Source organism: Cyphellophora attinorum (genome assembly GCF_001299255.1).
Source record: "Cyphellophora attinorum strain CBS 131958 chromosome Unknown Contig54, whole genome shotgun sequence".
In the NCBI taxonomy this organism is placed as follows: domain Eukaryota; kingdom Fungi; phylum Ascomycota; class Eurotiomycetes; order Chaetothyriales; family Cyphellophoraceae; genus Cyphellophora; species Cyphellophora attinorum.
Window position 1 is genome coordinate 17,328 of NW_017253282.1, and position 22,303 is coordinate 39,630.

The 22,303-nt window shown below is 54.6% G+C and overlaps 9 protein-coding genes across 9 annotated transcripts; 6 read left to right on the plus strand and 3 right to left on the minus strand.

The window, feature by feature from the left end:
- Nucleotides 1-315: 315 nt before the first annotated feature.
- On the minus strand, nt 316-912 carry AB675_11620 (putative kinetochore protein spc24; the record flags this gene model as incomplete). The annotated part of the gene is made up of 1 exon (XM_018140484.1): nt 316-912. The coding sequence occupies one exon, from the start codon at nt 910-912 to the stop codon at nt 316-318; it is 597 nt and encodes a 198-aa protein (XP_017994590.1).
- Nucleotides 913-1,316: 404 nt separating this feature from the next.
- On the plus strand, nt 1,317-1,829 carry AB675_11621 (Mitochondria fission 1 protein; the record flags this gene model as incomplete). The annotated part of the gene is made up of 3 exons (XM_018140485.1): nt 1,317-1,335; nt 1,388-1,431; nt 1,479-1,829. The coding sequence occupies 3 exons, from the start codon at nt 1,317-1,319 to the stop codon at nt 1,827-1,829; spliced, it is 414 nt and encodes a 137-aa protein (XP_017994622.1).
- Nucleotides 1,830-2,762: 933 nt separating this feature from the next.
- AB675_11622 (putative RING finger protein) lies at nt 2,763-6,834 on the plus strand (the record flags this gene model as incomplete). The annotated part of the gene is made up of 3 exons (XM_018140486.1): nt 2,763-2,882; nt 2,931-4,126; nt 4,845-6,834. 3 exons carry the CDS (start codon nt 2,763-2,765, stop codon nt 6,832-6,834), a joined length of 3,306 nt encoding a protein of 1,101 aa, XP_017994623.1.
- Nucleotides 6,835-9,679: 2,845 nt separating this feature from the next.
- AB675_11623 (uncharacterized protein) lies at nt 9,680-11,251 on the plus strand (the record flags this gene model as incomplete). The annotated part of the gene is made up of 4 exons (XM_018140487.1): nt 9,680-9,835; nt 9,888-10,160; nt 10,247-10,923; nt 10,975-11,251. 4 exons carry the CDS (start codon nt 9,680-9,682, stop codon nt 11,249-11,251), a joined length of 1,383 nt encoding a protein of 460 aa, XP_017994593.1.
- Nucleotides 11,252-12,202: 951 nt separating this feature from the next.
- AB675_11624 (uncharacterized protein) lies at nt 12,203-12,926 on the plus strand (the record flags this gene model as incomplete). The annotated part of the gene is made up of 2 exons (XM_018140488.1): nt 12,203-12,349; nt 12,420-12,926. 2 exons carry the CDS (start codon nt 12,203-12,205, stop codon nt 12,924-12,926), a joined length of 654 nt encoding a protein of 217 aa, XP_017994606.1.
- Nucleotides 12,927-13,467: 541 nt separating this feature from the next.
- Nucleotides 13,468-15,258, minus strand: AB675_11625 (Methylmalonate-semialdehyde dehydrogenase [acylating], mitochondrial; the record flags this gene model as incomplete). The annotated part of the gene is made up of 2 exons (XM_018140489.1): nt 13,468-13,734; nt 13,801-15,258. The coding sequence occupies 2 exons, from the start codon at nt 15,256-15,258 to the stop codon at nt 13,468-13,470; spliced, it is 1,725 nt and encodes a 574-aa protein (XP_017994601.1).
- An 837-nt stretch (nt 15,259-16,095) lies between these two features.
- Nucleotides 16,096-17,949, minus strand: AB675_11626 (uncharacterized protein; the record flags this gene model as incomplete). Its single annotated transcript, XM_018140490.1, has 3 exons — nt 16,096-17,301; nt 17,345-17,758; nt 17,806-17,949. 3 exons carry the CDS (start codon nt 17,947-17,949, stop codon nt 16,096-16,098), a joined length of 1,764 nt encoding a protein of 587 aa, XP_017994596.1.
- Nucleotides 17,950-18,290: 341 nt separating this feature from the next.
- AB675_11627 (Methylthioribulose-1-phosphate dehydratase) lies at nt 18,291-19,106 on the plus strand (the record flags this gene model as incomplete). Its single annotated transcript, XM_018140491.1, has 3 exons — nt 18,291-18,399; nt 18,449-18,950; nt 18,995-19,106. 3 exons carry the CDS (start codon nt 18,291-18,293, stop codon nt 19,104-19,106), a joined length of 723 nt encoding a protein of 240 aa, XP_017994589.1.
- A 1,301-nt stretch (nt 19,107-20,407) lies between these two features.
- AB675_11628 (putative amino-acid permease) lies at nt 20,408-22,124 on the plus strand (the record flags this gene model as incomplete). Its single annotated transcript, XM_018140492.1, has 3 exons — nt 20,408-20,536; nt 20,593-21,235; nt 21,316-22,124. 3 exons carry the CDS (start codon nt 20,408-20,410, stop codon nt 22,122-22,124), a joined length of 1,581 nt encoding a protein of 526 aa, XP_017994612.1.
- Between the last annotated feature and the right edge of the window lie 179 nt (nt 22,125-22,303).

Consider the following 22,303-nt stretch of genomic DNA (forward strand, 5'->3'; position numbering starts at 1 on the left):
AGCGTCGTATCTCAGAGCTCAGTCCGCGCACTGTCGTTCTAGTCTGTGGACTGAAAGAGGGGTCGTGATGAGTGAATAGTCGGGCATACCTCTCTGCGACGGTTTTTGGCCTCGCACAAGGCTCGTTCGCTTCTAATCGGCAAACCGTCAGATACCGGGAACATTGAGGCGATAAACAATAAAGATCTCCCTACACCGTGTCCAGTAGCCTCTCGCGCCTCAAGTGCGTCTCACGCTGCAACGTACGATTCCACCGCAGTAGCCCCATAATGCAATCACGACATCTTGCTCCTCAACATCTCTCGCCCCGTCATCTCAACCCTGCACCACACCCCAAAAATAATCCGCATAAAACCACCTCGAAAACTTCGGATCAATATTCACAACATGCACATCGCCCTTTCGACTATCCCCCACTGTCGCCTTCCCACCGCCCTCATCCAACGTAATCCCCAAATTCCGATACAGCCACAACCGCAACACAGTCGGATCATCCGCCTCCCGACTCCTCCTCGCCCGCTCATCGCCCTCCACGCCTTGCTCCTCCAACTCTCCCAGTCGCAACCGCAAATGCTCTAGCTCAGCCTCCAAACGTTCATTCTCAACTTCGAGATCATTCGTCTGCTTCGCCACCCTGAACTTCCGATCGTCCAATCCCAATATCTCGGCGGAGTGCGCGTTCGGGCTGTATGAGGACGTCAGATCGCGATGTTGGGTCGATAGGTGTGCGTGTTGGCGCGCAAGACGCCGCAGGGCGTCAGCGGCGGAGGTGATGCGCATAGAGCGCATTTCGCGGATAGTGGACAGGGACTCATCGATGCGGTTCAGGGCGAGCTTGTCGGGGTGGATGTTGAAGTTGGAGACGCAGTGGGAGATTAGTTCTGCGTGGGACTTTTCTTCGGTGTAGAGCATTTTGGGCGGTTTCTGGGAGGAAGTGATGGTGTTTGTATTGTGGTTCTGAGTGTGCGATCGCAGAGTCGCGGGTCAAAAGTTGTGTATAGCACAGAAGGATCAGTCTGAAGCGCATTCAGAGGCAGTGGTAGAAGTTGGAGACGATTGTTTTGGTTCCAAATCGGGTTGCTATGGAAAAGCGCCAAGCCACGTGCTCGGAAATGGCGTCCACGGATCTGGTGCCCGGCGACGTCATTTGAATTCTGCGCCACTCGTCGCTGTTGCCTGCGCCACATTTCCTGTTCTTCTCATACGACCTGCTTTTGCATGTAAATGCGACCGTATATCCTATCCTTAGCTCATCTGTCATCCTGAGCCCCCATTTTGTTACCGTACTCGACACCACAGCCCATAACGGCTACAGTATGAGCGCCAATCTGCCATGTAAGCTCACTATCGTTCTACAATCTGTGATCAAGAACTGATCAGAACGCAGATGCCGCAGATGCGGAAAGCCCATTGAAACCAGCAGAACTTCAAGTCCTCCGAGGGCAGTATGAAAAAGAAGGCGACTACGTTGCGTCCAGACCAAGTTCAACTATGCCTGGGGCCTCATAAAATCGCACAAACGTGAAGAGCAGCAACTCGGAGTGCAACTCCTCTCCGACATATTCAAGACTACGCCGGAACGAAGGCGAGAATGCCTCTACTATCTGGCCTTGGGCAATTACAAGTTGGGCAACTACGCTGAAGCACGGCGGTACAATGATTTGCTGCTGGAGAAAGAGCCGGGGAATCTGCAGGCCAGTAGCTTGCGGCAGTTGATCGATGACAAGGTGTCGAAGGAGGGTCTGATGGGCATGGCTATAGTGGGCGGTGCCGTTGCTGTTGCTGGGATTGTTGGTGGGATGTTGATGCGGAATTCGAGGCGGAGATGAGGTGGAAAAATTGGGAGCATGGATGGCAGAGACCGAAGCGAGTTGAAAGGTAGGAGGGGGAGCCGCTGTTGAGTTGGGAACGACAGCGTGATGGAATCCTACAGCCAGTTTGATACACCCTTTTGCAAGCAAGCGTTACGAATTGTCTCGACTACGGTCTTTTTCACTGGATCCTTGGACCACTCCCGAGCGGAATCCCCCAGCATTTCTGCCTCGCTGTATGTTCTTGATATCGATTTGGATGTAGTCCGTTGAGAGCTGTTAGGTATGCCCATTTCCACTCATGTGATCTGACACGAATATAAATGCGCCTTGCATCAATGTGTCCAAGAGTGCAGAACATCCCAATTGTCTATTGCATCCTAATCATCCCGGATATCCTGCCAACTCAGAACTCGTCAAAGCCGTACCAATGGTTGAATCACCGAGGAAACGTGTCCAGTGAAGTACACAGCCCATGTATAGAAGCATCGAGAAGAAGATCCGAGTCAGCGCCGATGTTGAAATTGTGGGGGAGTCATGCGGCAACGTCATTTTGGTCGCCCTCAGCAAGCGCCTCACAGACGCACGACTGAACTTGATTTGCCGCATTGAATCGCCTTGCCTTGTGACGATTACTGCCTGGCCAAACCACCTGCATACGACGACGCTCTCACCTCTTGGGCGCATTCATCGCATCGTTGGCCTAGCTCCTCTTCCATCTATCATTTACTGCGACTATCTCTAAGGCGCATCACTATCCAGACAACTGCCATATCCATCCGCCGCAGTCTACCTAACAGCAAGCGGCGTTGTTTGACATTTGTCATATTGCGTTCCACCTGGCAATCAAGGATTCGCTTCCTTTCGCAAACGACTACCTGTCCGCCACCATTGCGATATTTCGTGAACTCGCCTCCATGAGGGGACGCCACTACCGATAGCCCTACAGCCATGTCCGACCCTCGCCGCCTCGACGGCGAGCGTGTCTACTGTCATCAATGCAATCACGAATGGGACCGCGCCCACGGAGGCCTAGTGTGCCCTCGGTGCGAAGGCGAATTTACAGAAATCGTAAGTCTGCACCAGAACTTCATCAAGACCTAGCCTGACCTTCTTCAGCTCAGCGGCGATGCGAGACCGGACAATGACCTCCCCGACTTGGTAGACGATGGCCCTCACAATGTTCCACTCGATTTCGGATCCTTCACACCTCCGAGATCAGCCCCACCATTCGAGCCGGAGCAGGCACGGCGTATGCGCACACCATTCGACCAACACGATCCATGGAGGGATGTTCCCGACCCGGAGGAAGGAGACATAAGTACATGGAACTTCAACACACCCGGCGGTGGTCGCGGCACATTCTCGTGGACGTCAAGAACGTACACAACCACACGTGGTGGGCCAAACGCATTTCCTCAACCATTTATGTTCGGGAACGGGCCTGCATTCAGTCAGGGCTTCGGAGGCTTTGGCGGATTCGGAGGCCAGGCGCGAGGTCCTCCACAACCAGGCAACATGCAAGATCTATTCTCCGCCGTATTCTCGACAATGCAGCAGGCACAGATGCAACATGGAAACCAAGCCAACAACGCACAGCGCGGCACCTTCATCTTCGGCACTGCTGGCAACGGGGCTGCACAGCCTCCAGGCAATCCATTCGACTTGCTTAGTGCCATCTTCAACCCTGGCAATGCGAGGGCAGGCGATGCTGTCTTCTCTCAAGAAGCGTTCGATCGCATCTTAGAACAACTCGCGGAGCAGGGTCACAATGCACCACCACCAGCATCGGAGGACGCTATCAGATCGCTGCCCAAGAGGAAGCTCGAAAAGGCTGATCTGGGAGAAGATGGCAAAGCCGAATGCTCAATATGCATGGACAACGTCGAAATCGGCACAGAAGTCACATCTTTGCCCTGCAACCACTGGTTCCATGAGGCATGTGTAGTTGCTTGGCTGAAAGAGCATGATACATGTCCTCATTGTCGGCAGCCAATCTCCAGTCACGAAAACGCAACCGGATCTGGGTCAAGGCAACGCCGACCGAGCCGCCGATCAAGCTCAATATCAGCCGCCCATCCGTACCGGTCGTCAGAGATGGGCTCAAACACTGGTCCAGAGAACATGCAGGACCGCGCGGACCGCCTCGCGCAGATGTGGCAACGGAGAAACGAAGAACGAGATAGAGCACGAGACGGCATGTTCGGAAGACGCACGAGCAGTCCTCAACGACGAAGTCCGATTGAGCCATCACCTGCACAATATTACGGAGGAACACATGAGAGTCCAGACTACTACTCGGGTCGACCGGAACCGTCCCGAAGGAGATCTGGCAGGCCTGAATCCCAGAGGAGTTCTAACAGTAATCCGGGGATGTGGGGATGGGTAAGGGATCATCTTCCAGGCGGAGGCGGCAATACTCGGTAGCATCAGCTGATTGCTGCGGTTCGGGATAGATCACGTCGTATGATGGCAGCAGGTCGCAATTTTATGGAGGAGATTTCGACGGTTCAAGTATATTATTACTCGGACGAGGAATGGTGATGGTGATGCCAAACACGTGACGTCAGAAATTCGATGCAGGCATTATCACGTGTCAACAAGGACTTGTGTCTCCATCTTCACATGCTTTGACTTTCATGACTACGCCTCCTTCGCCTCCCTCATCAGCTTGATCCGAGCAAGTCAGCTGCCTTGCATCTGTCATCAGTCTCTTTCCTTATGTTGGTCAAACCGTTGTATACTATGTGCTCGATCTGACAGTAATCACGCCGACGGCAATGCCATACATTCGCGCAAACGCTTTCAGCATCTCTCCCTTGGGTCCTTTGTTATCATGATAGGTACGTGGCCCCCAAAAGCGTGCACATGCCACGTGTAGTATTGATGGAATCCTCCTAGACCATGTCATCGGTAGACCATCTTCACAATTTCGGAAGGTCCAGGTGGCTGCTGTTGCGTGCTTTTGGTCCCTGTATCTGGTGAGGTTCGTATCGCCCAAGTCACAGTCGATGCAGTCTGACGGAACCACAGAGGAAACCAACATGGCCCGCCGATATTACGAGAGCTTTCCCAGAAGTTGTCTCGACGTTTCACATTATGGCAGTCCACAGTCATTATACTGCTCTCGCTCTATGTCAGTCGCAACTTCGCCAAAATAGTCGGGCTCGAATCGCCCGAACCACTCGCAAATCTATACAGCCGATCATTCTTCCGTGCGACATGGATCACCACAGCGCTGGACGCTGGATTCTGGACGGCCATGCGAATTAGGAACAAGCCTGTCCGTGACATTGTGTCCATTATCTGCACTATCTACTATCTCATAGCAGCCGAGCAAGCCGACGAGAAGGTCCGTAAAGTCAGGGCCGTGCTGACTGTTGATCACCTCCGTACTGCATGGAACAAGCCAACGACACCATACCTAAATTTCTTCACTTCTTTGCTGCGGCCGCACTTCACCAAGTACAAGCCTCGCCGCGTCAGGATTCCGAGACCGAAGAACAGCGCCTATCGCGAACCAGTCGATGCATGGATGTACTTCGATGGAACTCTTGCAGAACTCCAGCAGCAGGAGAACATCGTCCTCGACATTCCCGGCGGTGGGTTTGTGGCCATGGATCCACGCACTTCGGACGACAAGTTGCTCGCGTGGGCGGGTAAGACCGGCTACCCGGTTCTCAGTCTCAACTACCGCAAGGCGCCCGAGTACCCGTACCCATACGCGCTGAACGAGTGTTTCGACGTCTACACTCAACTCGTCGCCACAAAAGGCGCCATAGTTGGCATGCACCCACAGCATTGCCCCAGGATCATCCTCACGGGCGACTCCGCTGGCGGTAACCTCGCAACCGGCACGACACTGATGATCATCCAAGCCAACTCTTCGCCCAGTACATCCACACGTGGCCTGCTTCCCAGCCCAGCGGCACTCATCCTCCTCTACCCTGCCCTCGATATGAACATCGGCTCCTGGATGACCGACGACCAGATGGCCCTGATTCGCAATCCAAACACCACAAAGAAGCATTCCAACTTCGTAAAGCGCAAGTCCGAGGACATCGATCGCCGCTACACGCCCGGCACACCACGACCCACCGACGACGACCCCGACCACGACTTTTTCGCACCTCGAGACCCGCCGAAACGAGAAGATACGGACGACATCGAAGCCCAGCGGCACACCGTCGCGACTTCCAAGCCCCAGCCCCTCAAGACCCGCCTCGCTGTCAGCTCCATCATCAGCTACTTCGGCGATCGCATCATCACACCGGAAATGATGCGCGCCATGATTATCCTCTATGTTGGTCCGTATAACCGGCCGGACTTCACCACGGACCACCTGCTGTGTCCTGCCGTTGCGCCGGAATCGCTGCTGCAGAAGTTCCCCAAGACGTATTTCCTGACCGGCGAGCGAGACCCTCTCGTGGACGACACGGTGATCTTCGCGGGTAGACTGCGCCAGGCGAAGCTTGCACTGTTTCAGGAACGACACGAGATCGGCCTAGAGCGCTCATCCGCAACGTTCAAAGAACGGGACTGTGTCGAGGTCGTGCTCATCCCGGGCATAAGCCATGGCTTCATCCAGTTCGTCAGCATTTTCCCTGAAGGCTGGAAGCACATCTTTCGCTGTGCAGGCTGGATCAGAGACGTCTTTGCTAGTGAGCCAGGCCTGTACGAGGGGCCTAGTCTGGAGATCAGAGCGCGGCAGGGGAGTCTCAGCAAGAACGATGCTAGTCCATTGAGTCTGGCGAATATGGTTAATGGTAATGGGCACGCGCATTCGGCTGGATCGGAAAGACATCATAGGAGGACGCCGACGACGGACACGGAGGGGACATGGACGGAGGATGAGGACGCGCCGATTATGATGAACAGTCGACCGCTCACCAATGGTGCGTCCGCAGCTTTGGCAGCATCTACCAAGGACCGCGAGGTGGAAAGGGGAGCAGGAATCATAGGCATGATCACGGAAGTGACGGGAGTAGAAGTCCGGAGCAGAGTCGAGGAGGAGGGTTTCTGAGCAGATCGAAAAGTATCGCCAGCTTGGGCAGTCAAGAGGATTTGTTGAAGAGGAGGATGATGGGGTTGACTGCTGGGTTGAGTGGTGTTAGAGAGGACTGAATAGGGCCATTCTCGCGCAAGACCGTGGTGTAGATAGAGGTGACATAAGCTAGATGGGAAAATATCATGACAGCTCTCTAAACAATGCGAGGAATGCTCGCTCGAAAGTGCTGCGTGTCGCTGAGATGGGTTTCCAAGTTGCCTCTGACCAAGATGTCAGCACATCTCGAGGCGGCACTGACGACGGCATGGTCGGACTGAGTGAATGCCTGAGTCTGAGTCAAGTCAGCAATGGTGAAGACCTCAAAGCCGATCCAAAGCGGCGATCGATTCACGCTCACCTTAATCTTCACTTTCACGAAGATCTATAAAAGACCATGCTGCTATCAACGACTTCTTTCCCATTCAGTATCGTGGGTCCAGAGACGCCATTGATTGCCATGCCATCATAGCATTTGCTGCTACCTGGTGGGGCGAGAGTGTCCATGTTGTGAATCGCGTGTCTTCCTTGCATCGATGAAGTCGGACACAAGACATCGAGCTTCATCTTGTCCAGCCATCGAACCAATCAGAGAAGCCGAACAGGCTGATGATTGAAAGCTCAAGTCGTAAACGGAACTGACGGCATCAAAGGTATGCCTACCCCATGCGTTGCTTCCGCCGTACCCAAACCTCCCTTCCCTCGTCCGCCTTGCCCGTGGTCGACGCCACCACGCCATGTTCATCACGCAATTGTGTCTCCCATATGGCCAAGCGATAGTTACCTCTGTCCGCGCTCCCACTGAACAAGTCAAAGGACCATCCGTGTTTGGGGCATGTCAGTCCGGCAGACAGGACAACGCCGAAGTCCTCGATGTCGAAAGGCGTAGCCTTGGAGAGGGGGAAGGACGAATGGGGACACTTCTAGTTCGATTTATCAATGAGACTGTCGTACTGTTGAAGATCGATTGCAGGCATAGACGGACTCACATGGTCCACAGCGTAGAATTTATACTTGTACCGGAAGACCAGCACCTGGTCGAACAGCGCGTCAGAGTTCACGGCATTCGCGTCTTGAACGGAGACCTGAGTTGCTCTTGAGTATTCATTCCGCGGTATGCGTAGAATCTTGCATGCTGACGCCTGCGATCCCTGGCAAGGGAGCTGTTCTGACAACACGGTTGTCCCTGACTCAGTTATATTAGGGAAGCTGGATATGGAGCCGGCGCAGTACCATGCGTCGCGCGCTCCGGAGGGCGCTACAAAGGCATGTACAGAAGACGTCGCCATTCAGGTGATTTGGGACTACGACACTGTTAAGATATCGGTGTTCAAGTTGATCTTGAGTCTTGGCGCCGGTGTCGGGTGCGTTCCGCGCCCGGGGCCGACACCCCAACAATCCCTCTGATACACTGATACAGCAATGAGTAGAATACCAGTCGCCCAGCCTTGCGGCGGAATCGGCCCTTCATCCATACCAGTCTCTGACCTGTCGTTGCTTCTGCTGGTCTACGAACAACATCAGGCTGAACGCAAATGGTACCGTACCTCTCATCGTGGGGTATCCGTTTCATATGCTTGGCCGTGCCACGCTGTTCTCGGCTAGATTCAGGGTTCCCAATTTGCTGGTGACTCGGCTACTGGGGTGGTCTGCTGCCAAAAATGGATCATCTGCAGTAACGAATCCTGTCAAACACTGTCACGAGGCTTGACTCTGTCTTCGCTCGTTGACGCCCAACGGCCTCCCGGTGTGACCTTCGAGCCTGGCAGCGAGCTCGTGAGCAGTAGGAGTCTCGCTGCGACATTCAGCCTGTATCCACGTAATGCGTAAAGGAGTTCAGACGCTTTGCAACGCGATTTGAGGAAGCCATCGTGGATCTGGACTCCCGCAACTCCTCGTATTTGGGCGGCGGTGCTGAAATGCAGGCGAAGCTTTCCTGCCGGATGATTGGCCTCCACTTCAACTAAAGTCCGCCCCATGGCTTGGCAAACGAAGTCGGAACGACAGCTGTACTGCAGGGGCATGGTTCAGTTGTCTTTTGCTTTGTGGCCTCGTTTTCGTACGGTGTCAAGGTCGTTTTCATTGATTGACATGAGCGCGGGTTGTTTCCCGTCTCGTATCGATTTTTCAGCCCCGGGCAGACGCATTCCATGACCGTGGCTTGACACCGCCCGACTTATCCAGCATGATCTCGAGCCATGACCTTCAAGCAGGTGAGTGAGAGGAGCCAGATGTGTCATACATCCAGACAGCATTGATGGGCATGGTTCCAACGGCAGCATAAGTATGCCATGATACCATCTCTCGCTGCGCGCATGCAATTGCTGTTTCCTCCCACCCCACCGTCTAGCGAGCCTGGGCAAGGCGAGACCAGGTGAACTCGAGGTCTAGTGCCTTGCAGGACCCCAGGCTAGTGCTGATTCGCTATTTCGAGAGACCGGAGGATCCTTTTGACACGAGAAAACAAGCCCAAAGGCTCTCGCTGCTGTGCACTTGCTGCGGCCAAAGCTTTGCCTGACAAAAGCTACTGCTCGTTCTTTTCCTACCTGTGGAAGGGTATTCTCATCAGTTCTTCTCGCACTCCGCTCGCAGACGTCTCGAAACTCGTTTGCACGCGTTCAACAGCTCACCACCACAGCAATTCACATCACTGACATTTACTGCACGACTTCAACGGTTGGGCTCAGTGTAGTCGAACGGGCGGTGGGAAGGTCTCCGACTACAGGCTGCGCCCGCATCGCAAGTGACCTCCTCGGTCCAAAAACGATTGAAAACAGGACTATTGTTCAGACACCACCGCTTTTTCACATATATACACACGAACATGATCGAAAGGATACTCCTGCTGGCGGCGATATCGTCGCTGACGTTCGCGCAAGACGATGCGAATGTCACATCAAGTGCTACTGGCGCCGCTGCCTCACAGACGGGAACACCAACCACAAATCAACCGACGACACACACGGTAGAGGTTGGGCTGGTAGGTCAAGCAGACCGAAGTGCATCGACACCTACTGACACGAATGCTGCAGGGAGCCCACACATTCAAGCCAGACGTTACTCTCGCCAATGTCGGCGATGTTATCGAGTTTGACTTCTTTCCCACAAACCACAGCGTGATCCGCGCCGAATACCTGTTTCCATGTGTACCATACGAAATGACTGGACGGAGTAAGAAGGGTTTCTACTCTGGCTTCCTACCCGTGGATGCCATTTTGGACGACCCGCCGAAATACAGCATTACGGTGAACGATTCATATCCGATCTTCTTCTACTGCGGCGCGCCTGGCAGCTGTATCAACTTCGTAAGCAGCCTCTCCATCCCTTGTGGTCAGCAGTAGCCACGACTACCCACCGCTTCTGGGTAAAGAGCCACTAACAAACAATCTAGCAAATGGTCGGCGTAATCAATCCCAACGCCTCAACTTCCCTGGTCCAACACAAAGAAACCGCCAAGAACGCAGATTTCATGCTCCTGCCGGGTGAGAAATGGCCAGAAGAGTCCGAGGGCACAAACCCATTACACGATGATCCGGACGCAACCTCCTCCGACAACTCCACCTCAACGGATTCCGCCGGCGCAGCAGCTACCACAACGCACGTCCACGAAAGCAGCAGCAGCCTCAGCACCGGCGCAATCGCCGGCATCGCAGTAGCTGGCACAGTCGCAGTCATCGCAGCGGCAGCACTGATCTTCTTCTGCGGCCGAGCCTCCCGCAGGAGAAACGCAGCAGCCAACGCGCAACAACAGCCCTTAATGCAGCAACAAGGCATGCCATTTTCGCCAGGGCCTTCGCATCAGGGACACATGTCGTATATCCAGCCGTACGCAAACGGCGACATGAACAAGCATATGTCGATCCAAAGCCATCAGATGCACAGTGCGGCTCTGCCGGGCTACATCCCGCCGCACGGTGATCAAACACCTGGGTCGCAAACGCCGCTTTACGGACCCTCTGATGCGTTGAATCCCGGCGCGGCGGAGTACGCAGGCTCGCCGCAGCATTCGCCGCACATGGCTGCCGTTGGCATGGGGGCTGCCCCTGCTTATTCGCAGAGGAATTCAATGTACGTACTTCCTCATGCCCAGCCATCCACTGTGACTGACCAAGCGAACAGGCAACCACAACCATTCTCCCCAGGCTTGCAATCGCCATACCAGCAACAACAGGGCTCGCCATTTCAGGGGCCAACAACGCCAATGCCAGGCGGCAACTTCCACGAGATGCCGGGAGCGCCTGTGCCAGATAGCCAGTATCAGCAACAAGCTTCGCAAACGCCGAGGCAAGGAGGCAGTGAGCTCAGCGGCTCGGATACTTTGGGTAGGGGGAGTCCTCCGCCGCAGCAGGGCGGTGGGATTATGAATTTTATCAAGCAGAATACTGGTGGGAACTAGGCGTTGAGCTCTGCTTTGGTGGTTCCTTGAAGCAAATCGTGGGAAGTATCACGGCCAATGTTCGATGTGAATATTTCGGGCGAGCAGACCTGCTTGCAACAAAATTCGAGCACTTCAGATGATGGACTGAATGTATAAACTTATTTCCTCCCAGCATTCAGTCCTTTCGAAGCGCCTCGACTTTCCGTGTCCCCACGAGATCGGCTATGACTGAAGTGATGGATCTGTCTTGCATTCTCGCCCGCTGCATGTCCTCCATGCATTCCATGAACGCAGCAATCCAACGTCAACAATGCAGGATTTACCTTCAACTACAAAAGCACCATTCGTGCAGATCCCGCACCTCAGCGACCCCTCTTTTCGGCTGCGTAGCGAAGAGAGCATCCTCTCCGATCGAACAGCTGACTCAACCGCCACACTGTCCGGTAAAAAGTGCTGTCCGCAATGAGCTCTGCATTGGGAGGTCATTTGCTCAGCCAAGTCGGTATCTATCGAGTCATTGAGCCGCATTTGCAACGCTGATGTGGGGTCGTGAGCCTCGACCCTGAATTCACGACTTACAGCACGTGCAGACGGTGACATACCGCGGCTTTGATCAGACTCCTGTATAACAATGTCTCTTCGTTCGTACTGAATTCCAACAAGCTCGACTGAGGACGTTCCAGGGCCCAATTCAATCAATTCCATGAAAGAAGCAGGAGCGGGGTGACGTAATCTCAGTATCCCACCACAAGTCATCGAACGGCTGTTATACGGAACGACTTGACGTGACTGAAGACGAGAAGTGAGGTTGAGTTTCTCTTGTTTTGCGAATCTCATCAATTTCGGCGTCAGACTCGACAGTCCCGACGACCAGCAGCACCACCTTGAATCCCAAAGGTTCAGACAACCCAACGGCAGGATCATACGACAGTTCCCAGCAGAGACAAGTCATCGAACAAGCCATCGACCATGGCCGCCCCACCAGAAGTCACCTGCACCAACTTGACCGGCAAGTTCACTATGAACAAATCCCTTGGCGACGACCTCGAGCCCATGCTCATCCTCCAAGGCATCGGCTGGTTCGTCCGCAAAGCCATCGGCTTGGCCACTCCCGCTGTACTTCTCCCTCCCTCTCCCGCCCCGAACGCAATGATTGTAACAATGTACTGATGCAGCGGTCCAATAGCTCACCATCAAAGAATACAAGGAGGGTGATGTCTACCACATCGACATCCTGTCCGTCGCCAGCGGCCTCTCCTCCCAACAAGAAAACCGCACCCTCGACTGGGCGGACCGCGCCCACACGGACCGCATCTTTGGCAACGTCAAGGGCCGCTCACGGCTCTACACATCCACTAACCTCACCCCTGCTACCGAAGGCCTCTCGACCGAGGACGTCGCCTTCCTGAACGCCCAACAGCTCAAGGATGGCACACCCTCGAAATGGCTGGATGAGGGTGAACACGTGCAGAGTTTCGTGGTGAATGTGGATAAAGGGTACGGGTGGACGGCGGAGCAGACGTGGGGATTTGAGGACGTCAAGGGCGATGGCCAGCGGAGGTATACGAGGAGGGTGATTGCAAGGGATGCGAAGGGGAAGGTTGAGCGGTTGAGGTTGGTTTATGATTACACGGGGCCGGTGGAGGGGAAGGCCGGCGCGGAGGATGACGGGTTGGCTTATGGGGATTCGTGAGAGCGGCGAGCAAAGTCAACTCGGCGACCGTCGCAGATGACTGCAGGCAACGTCAATGGTAAAGAACGTGACGATGTTATCTCGACAACCACGAGCTCACGCGAAGCCAGAGAAATGAAAGGATTTCTACAAAAAAGCTGATCGCTGCGCGTTCATTGTAAAGACCGCGAATGATTTTGTCCTCAATATTGGCTACTTACACGATTTGCGCTCAAAACAACCCTGTGCAGAGCCCCTACTTCTGCTTTTTCAACAATATCGCTCGTTCCTCCCGCGTCCACCGATTCGACTCTTCCTACCGTCTTTGAAGGACCAAGCACAATTTGGAGACCGAGGTGACAGCCAACAACCCGGGGTCCAGGTTCCTCACCAGCATTCACCCGAACTCAGTCCGAGACCGACAATTCGGGCACACTGTGTCGACCTCTCCCTCAATCCATCTACTGCTTCCGTTTCCAAATTCTCGCATCACACTTGCATTTCGCCTTCCCTCACCCTTACCACAAGCCCACGAGCCCTGATCCACCACCCACCTCGTTCCCTATGAATGCGTAGGCATGCTAACCTCACTCTTCGTCCCGATCGCATCCTCCGCCCTCCAATGGCTCGTGACCGTCTTCCACTGCGTGTAAAACCTCAAGCCATCCTTACCGTAGAAGTTGGCCATTCCTGTACCTGCGACGGACTTCTTGTTGCCCGTGAAGCTGAACATGGGCAGCGGGACGGGAATGGGGACGTTGATGCCGATCTGGCCTGCTTCGAGAGACTTTTGGAAGAGGGAGGCGGTAGGCCCAGATTGGGTGAAGACCTGTGGTATTTGTTAGACGTCTGATGCTAGAAAGGGCTTGAACTTGGCCAAGGGCGGGAGACTTACAGCTGCGCCGTTTCCATACTCATTCGCGTTGATCAGCTCGATAGCGTCCTCGGTCGTCTCGACATTCAAGCAGACCAGTACGGGTCCAAAGATCTCTTCAGTGTAGCACTTCATGTGCGGCTTGACGTTGGTGATAATGGTTGGTCCGACCCAGTTGCCGTCGGCGTACTTGCTGTCCGCGGGTTTCTGGCCACGGCCGTCCAGCAGGATCGTTGCGCCCTCCTTCTCGGCGCTGGCGATGAGATCTTCCACGCGCTTCTTGGACTGCGGGCTAATCAGTGGTCCCAAGTCAGCGTCCGATTCGAAGCCACCGTTGATCTTGAGTGCCTTTGCGCGCTCGGCGAGTTCCGGCATCCAATCCTTAGTTTCGCCGACTAGGACGAGAGTTGACAGAGCCATGCAGCGCTGGCCCGCGGCGCCAAAGGCAGCACCGGAGATAGCGTTGAGTGCGTGGTTCTTGTTGCAGTCTGGCAATACCGCAGCATGATTCTTTGCGCCGAGGTTGGCCTGTACGCGTTTTCCGTTGGCGCTGCCTCGGGTGTAAATGTATTCACCGGCCTTGTTGCTGCCGACGAAGGAGACGGCCTTGATGGCGGGCTCGTCGAGAATGAAGTCCACCGTCTTGGCGCCGCCGTGCACGATGTTGACAACTCCGGGCGGGATGCCGGCTTTGACGCAAAGCTCGGCGAGGATCATGGCTGCGCCGGGGTCGCGCTCGGAGGGCTTGAGGATTAGGGTGTTGCCGGTGACGGTTGCGAGTGGGATCGACCACAGTGGGATCATGGCGGGAAAGTTGAAGGGACAGATGGCGGCTGTAACACCCAGAGGCTCACGGTAGCTGCGTGTCTCCATATCTTTTGCTACCTCGATGACTTCGCCAACGAGTTGGGTCGTGATGCCGCAGGCGCCCTCGCAGACTTGTAGGCCGCGAAGAACGTCGCCTTTGGCGTCAGCAAAGGTCTTGCCTTGCTCAAGGGTGATTGAGGCGGCTAGTCTGTCCATGTTCTCGCGGATTAGATGTGTGAGCTTGAACATGACCTGCTGCCGGTGCATAATAGATGTGGCCTTCCATGCTGGAAATGCTTTTTGTGCTGATTCAACAGCGGCTTTGAGCTCGGCGTCAGTCGACTGAGGGATGCGGGTGACGAGGTTATTCGTTGAGGGGTCGTGCAGGTCGATCCATTGTGAGGTCTGGGAGGGTGTGAATTGGTTGTCGAGGAAGTTGGTTGTGTCAACCACGTTCTGGATCTTTTCATGTGAGGTCTCTGCCGAGGTAGGCGCGACTGCGGCGGCGGCTTGTAGGTGAGCAGACGTGGCATGCAACCGCCGCTTTGCAATGGTCTGAGGAGAAGACATCCTCAGGGTCGAGGCCGTGTTCCGTGTGGTAACAGAGGTGAGGGCTCGTCGAGTTGCTGTCAGTGCGGGGATCTTGCGCAGAGCAGCTCGTGGCACAGACATTGTGCTGTTGAAACAGAATTGTGAGGAGACAGTATTTGTGTACTAACGTCGTCAGTCAGAGTGAAGCTGACAGGTTATTCAGAAGCAGTGCTGCAGTTCATAGGACCTCCTCCAAAGACCTCCTCCAAAGACCGTGCCGGCGACGCAGCAATGACGGAAATCGACGGCCCGCACGAGTCTCCGCAATCGCTGCTCCGAGGTCGAAGAAGATAATCATGATTGGCTGGGGGCAAAGGACGACCGGCGCGCGGGGAGAACAGCGGAGAGGAATGCAGTAATCAGTATAATGCCGGACCGCGGGCCTCCTTGTCAAGAACAAGAAAGGTCCGGGCGGACCGGATATCATCTTGCGGTGTAGATACAATCAAAGGAAGTGCGTAGATATACCTTACCCATTCATATTGCGACCGAGTCCTCGAGACGGTGGTCAGAAACAGTGAGAACCGATGATCTGCATTTCGATAATATCTAAGCATAGTCATCCGTCATGGTGGTTGTACAGGAAGAGACAGCGATGTTGAGCACCTGCTTGCCACGATACTTGCGCAAGTGTGGATGCATTGACCTCGCCTTCGGCCATGTCGGCGCCGTACCAATGCCGCAAACGATGTTTTTGGATAAGAAATCCGTCTCTCATGACAGCAGCATCATTCCTCGCTGCCCCGCCCAACATTTCCAGCCTACCACCCTGGCTGTTCCGGCAGACTCGAGGAGTGGAGCCGCACGTCAATCGTAGAACCTTTCGCCCCATGCAAGCTCTCATCAGATAGTGTGTTCCCAGGCGCCAGTAGAGAGGCGTTGCCTGAGCACTTTCAAACTGTTGCCACTCTGGGACCACTACTCCGCAGAGCTTCGAGTTGTGCGTCGGTTGGCTTCAGCCTTGGTCTTCTCAGCACCAGAGCTCACAGCCTCGACGACTTTATCCTTAGCCTCGACGGCCTTGTCCTGGGCAACAGCCGCAGCCTCAGCCGCAGCCTCCTTGGCCTTCTGAGCTGTCTTCTTGATATCCTCCTTGCTGGGAGCAGCGGAGCCACCCAGACCAGCGAGACCGACGACAACAGCAATGACCAAGGCGATGGCACCACCAATGCCGCCAGCCACCTCGGGCATGAAGCGGACAGCTTCGACGGGATCGCGCTTGGCCAGGGTGATGAACAGATCGAGCTTTTCCCGGATGTAGTGGACTGGATCATCCTTGAATGAGAGATCGTTGGGAGACTTGGGGATATCAGATGGCTTGGGCTTGCTCTTGGACTCTTCCTCTTCCTCAATGGGTCGCTTGATGTCGTACGAGGCGGCACGGAGTGCAGCAGCGTCTTCTTCGGAGTGACCGATGTAGATGTTGTCGAAGAGAATGTCAGACTGCATAGTCCAGATCTCGAAACCAATGGCACCCATGGGCTCGAAATTGGCAGGAGACTTGTCCTCGAAGAAGGCAGGGTTCTTGATCTTGCGTGGCTCCCAGATACCCTTGTAAAGCGGGTTGTCGATGAATGGCGCGGTCCACTTGCCCTTGTATGCTGGGTTCTTCTTCATGGGTGCTTCCCAAGGACCGCAACCAGAAGCTTCCTCGCACTTGGGATTGGGGACCTGAGGAGGAACCCAGTCTCCGTCCTCGTCGTCATCCCAATCTTCTGGCTTTTCGGCTTCGGGGTCAGGAATCGTGAGTGGCTCGTCGTCAAGCCAGTCGGCAGGCTTCTCGGCTTCGTCATCGACGATCTCGAATGGAGCATCCTCATCCCAGTCCTCTGGCTTTGTGGCCTCGGGATCAGCAATGCGGGCCTCATCAACCCAGTCTTCTGGCTTCTTGTCATCAGGGTCGGAAATTTCGGCCGGCGGGTTGACAGCAGGAGAGAAGTCTTCGAGGAGGGACCCGTTCTTGGAGGACTTGTTGTCGATCAACATCTCGAAGGTGTTGTCGGGACGAACGATGAGGGTGTAGAGGGTGGTGAGCTTGGAAATCTTGGCCGAGGGGGCGCTCTTGAAGTGCTTCTCCTCGTACTCGCCAGTCTTGGGGTTCTTGTGGTTGAAAATGAAGTGGACCTGCAAAGTCAGTATGAATGACACGTCGCGGTGATGGACGTACCTTGTTAGTGGCACCGCACTTGTCGGGACCGAACATGATCACGTAGGGAGATGTGTTGGCAAACTCCTCCTGATGAAGAGCCTTGTTGTCGCGGAGTAACTTCATGTAAGCACCACCGCACTCAAGGCCCTTCTGGAGCTTGACTTCATACTGAACGACGAGAGTCTTGCCCTTGTTATCGATCTTGGATGGGAACTTGGCCGAGATGGCGTGGTGAGCGGCGGGGTTCTTGAGCACAAGACCCTTGTCGCCCTCGATGCCAGGGAAGACTGAAGGCTCCTCGACAGACCACTCGCCCACGTAGGCCCAGTCTTCCTCGCTCTTTGAGTCCTCCTTCTTGGCGTGAGAGATCTTCCATCGAGTCTCCCAGTCATCGGTGAACTGTTCGAGGAAAGGGGCTTTGATGCTGACAGGCTGAAATGGCGTTAGTGGATGCGTAGTTCATGGCTTGTGATACTCACCTTGAATGCTGGCTTGCTGACAGCGCTTGACGATGGCTCAGGAACCTCTACGGGCTCTGGGGCTGGCACGTCGTCTTCCTGAGCTAGGGTGGTACCAGCAAGGAGCGCAGTCGCGCAGAACGCGGCAGCGACCTGAAGACGCATTGTGACGGATCAGCAATGTGAGTCCAGGGATGAATGAGGTCGAGGAATGATGGAATGGAGAGAAAGGAGATGGATGATGGATGCACTCCGTCGGTGTGGGAAATAATTAAATTATTGTTCGTTTGTCGGCTGAAGTACAGGTGTCCTCTTCGCAGGGGATCACCAAACTTTCTCCATCACTCCTGCCGCGACTTCGACTTCACTTGGCACGTCAGGAGATAGCCGGCATTAGGACAAAAGACCTTCAATCTCAATGACACGTGGGGAGACTTTGCGCTGTTGATTCCTTCACTGCTCCGCGTGTCACCTGCACTCATACTTCATTTGCACAGTCGTTGAGCATGGGAAGCATTGAAGAAGTTCGTCCAGGCGACGAGTTGGTAATCTCAGCGGATCCCAACCATCCAGCAAACCTCATTCCGAGGCTATGCAAACAGTTCTACACACTAGGTAAGGCTACAACGGTGCATCGCTGAAGCAGCAGTGACTCAATTTCCAGGCTGGGTCACGGGTACTGGAGGTGGTGCAAGTATCAAGCAAGGTGATCATGTCTACATCGCTCCCTCCGGCGTTCAGAAGGAGCTCATGGAGCCGGAGAACATCTTCGTCATGTCCTGGCCTACTCCGAAATATCCGCCCTCTGAACGCGTCTACATTCGCAAGCCACTCGATCTGAAGCCATCTGCGTGCACGCCTCTCTTTCTCTCAGCATTTGAGCAAGGTGCGGGATGTTGTATTCATACTCACTCCCAGTGGGCAGTCTTGGTGACGTTGCTGGTCGAGCAGAAATTTAGCAAGGATGCTTGCTTCGAGATCAGCACTATCGAGCAGATCAAAGGTATTCCAGCGGGCAAAGGTAAGGGAATGTTAGGCTATCACGACAAGCTGAAGATTCCCATCATCGAGAATACGCCTTTCGAAGAGGACTTGACTGGCAGCCTGGAGAAGGCTATGCAGCAGTACCCGGACACATACGCTGTTCTCGTCCGACGGCACGGCATGTAAGTATTTGTATGTCTGGACCGAGAGCGTGCTGACAAGTCAGATACGTGTGGGGTGACACATGGATCAAAGCCAAAACACAATGCGAGAGCCTCGATTACTTGTTCCAGCTAGCCGTCGAAATGCACAAACTCGGCCTGCCTTGGCTCCCGTGATGGGGTTGACGATGTGGCAGCTATTTGTGGCGTGGCTGCTCATCTTGCGACAGATTCGCAGGCTAGGACATCCGAGTAAGCAGAGAAAACGGACATCCACTTCACGTACAGGATGAGATCCGCGACGACTCGATCTTCTGGACAATGAGACGTGACTATCAGCACCCTTCGTCGAGCTTTGCCAACTGTTCGGGTATTGACTTCTGCTTCAACTCGCTGGAGCAGGCCTGGAAGAACGGCGGCTTGGCCCGCGAAAATGGTGCCAGAAACCCCACGAAGAGATTCAAATCAAACGCTCGATCGTCTGAGCCTCGTTGAAGGACATCGCCTGCGTCGAGGCTGAATGTAGCAATCTGTCAGCCAGCTCGTGGAGGAAAGAGCGCACGCTAGTGTCCGGCCTCCATGGGTCAACATGTACATGCGATACAGAGCCCAGCAGCCTCATCGAACCGAAGCACATTCAACAAGCTGAATTCAGCAAAGCGATAAGAATCATGATGGCATGTATAACAATAATGCTAGCAATATATTCGAGTACCATTAACTAAAGCGTTTGTACAACATTTGACCAAAGCACAAAATCCTTCCGCACGAGTCGCGCCTTGCGATATGACTCGTTGGCTAATTTTCCTCAGGCACCAACAAAGCTGCCCTTCACGCACTTTCGATTGAATCTCCGGTGCCTCTCGTTCTTCTGAATGGACGAAACATGGATGCGGTGCTAGTTCCGGCGATCGCTGCATTGCCGGCGGCTTGCCCCGCATGTTAGCGCTGAACATCGATCTCAAACCCAAACACGACTGAAGAAGCGCGCCCGCGATACATTTCCACCGTGTCACCTGCTACCATACATTGGATTATGGCGAGAATGAAGTAGTTGCCTTCCTGGTATGATTCTCTGCTCGACTCAAGCTCAGGAAAGATCCATGGATAGCAGCACTTGTGTGGTGCGACACGTGTGACCTCGATCGTATTTGTTATCAGTTGCTGGGATGTCGATGTTACGCACTGCACGCTTCTGCGCAGCCCATGCAGCCACATGTATTGGCATTGGCGATCAATATGCTTGACTTTGCATGCGTGCTGCTACCAGGTGCTCGGTCGGCAGAAACATATGGGATGTACCTGACTGTGTTCCTACTAATACTACAGGCGAGCTTCCCCACTACTTTCGTCGTCGACATCGAAGCTCTCACCAAAGCTTCTCTGTCGCATTCGACCAAGAGTTTTCAATACTCAGAGCTTCCCTGGCCCGATCTTTCGTCGCAACCAAACTCACTGCGCCCGGCTGAATCTCCAGCATGGGAGACTACAACTCAAGCCCCGAGAGGGGCGCCGGACACCTGATTCCGGACGAGCCACATACTCACCATGACACATACGCAGGCTTCAGGACCGATGAAACACGCAACAAGGGCACACGGCTGCGAGTAAGTCGCGCACTCCCACCCCGGACATGTTATGTTGCTGATCGAATTTATCACAGAGACTCTTCGGCTTCGGTCAAATGTTCTTCTTCGCCCTAGGCTACATGTCCTCCTGGGAAGCCATCGCGGCCAACGTCGGCCTTGCCTTCAGCAATGGCGGGCCCCGCGCGCTTACATGGGGTTTCTTCGTCGTTGTCCCGGGCATCCTCTGTCAAGTCGCCTCCCTCGCAGAACTAGCAGCCGTCCAACCCATTGCCGGCGCTCAATATCACTGGACGCACTACCTCGCGCCTGCTCGGTACAGTAGGTTCATAACCTGGCTGCAGGGGTGGATCACATGGTTCAGCTGGATCAGCTTGCTGGCTGGGGTGGTGAACATCACAGCGAACTCAATTCAGACGGTCGTCATTGCGTCTTATCCAAACTACGCGGCGCAAAGCTGGCATGTTGTGTTGATCATGTATGCGCTGATGATCGTGGAGGCATTCATCACGACGCATGCGTTCTGGACGATGCCGTGGATTGAGCTGTTTGCTGGAGTGCTGCATATCGGGCTGTGGATCATCTTTGCGGCGGTGCTGCTCGCTATGGCGCCGAAGCATTCGGGCGAGTGGGTGTTCTTTGACAAGACGACGAGTAGTGGTTGGGGTGAGAGTGTGTCCTTTAATTTGGGCATGATTCTGATTACTTGGGGTTTTGTCGGTGAGTCTATCTCGTCCTGCGCCTTGATCTGGGTCGGAACTCTGTCCAGTCTGCAGTCCTCACTGACAATTCAAACCCAGGCTTCGACGCCTCAGTCCACCTCTCCGAAGAAGTCCGCCGCGCGCGCCACGCCGTGCCCCGCGCCATGTTCTGGAGCATCTGCCTCAACTGCGGCATGGCATTCGGCATGGTCCTCATCTTCCTCTTCTGCTTGGGCTCTGTCGAAGACGTCACCTCAGCCTCATACCCCATCCTCGCCATCTGTGTCAACGCCACCCGCTCCGTGGCCGGAGGCTCCGCACTCGTCGGCGGCCTGCTGATCATGAACGTCACCGCGAGTTTGGGAAGTCTGGCGTCCGCAAGCAGGCTGACGTGGGCGTGGAGTCGCGATGGCGGGCTGCCAGCGTATTTCTCGAGGATTAACCCGAGGCAGCGGGTGCCGACCCGATCAGTGTGGTTGCCGGTGGGGATTGTGATGTTGTTGTCGTTGTTGAACTTGGCAGGGTATCTGGCGTTCAGTGTGATTGTGAGCTTGAGCACGTTTGGGCTGTATCAGTCATATTTTATTGCTATCGCGTGCATGTTGTACGCGAGGTGGACTAACAAGAAGCATGTTGTGCTCGGTGGGGGATGGTCGTTGGGCTGGTGGGGATACCCGATCAATGTGTTTGCGTTGGTGTACTCGGCGTGGATGAGTGTCTTCTTAGTGTTTCCAACGTATTTGCCGGTGACAGGGGAGAGCATGAATTATGCGTTGCCGATCAATGCGGGGGTGTGGTTGTTTGCGATTGTTAGTTGGTTTGTGTGGGCCAAGCGGTCTTGGAGGGGGTTGAACGTGGAGGTCATTGACGCGGTGGTGGCGGATGCGGAGCGGGCGTCGAAAGAGTGACGGAAAGGTGCTGACTGGGGATAAAGCCACAGATGGCTTGAGACGCTAGACACTTGCTAGACTAAACAGCGGATCAAGATGATGATCCTTGGTGACGCTGGGAGGTGCTTCGCTAACAAATGCACTGAAGACGAAATGCTCGGCCGTATAAAATTGTCCTTGAGGAAGTAGTGCCTCAG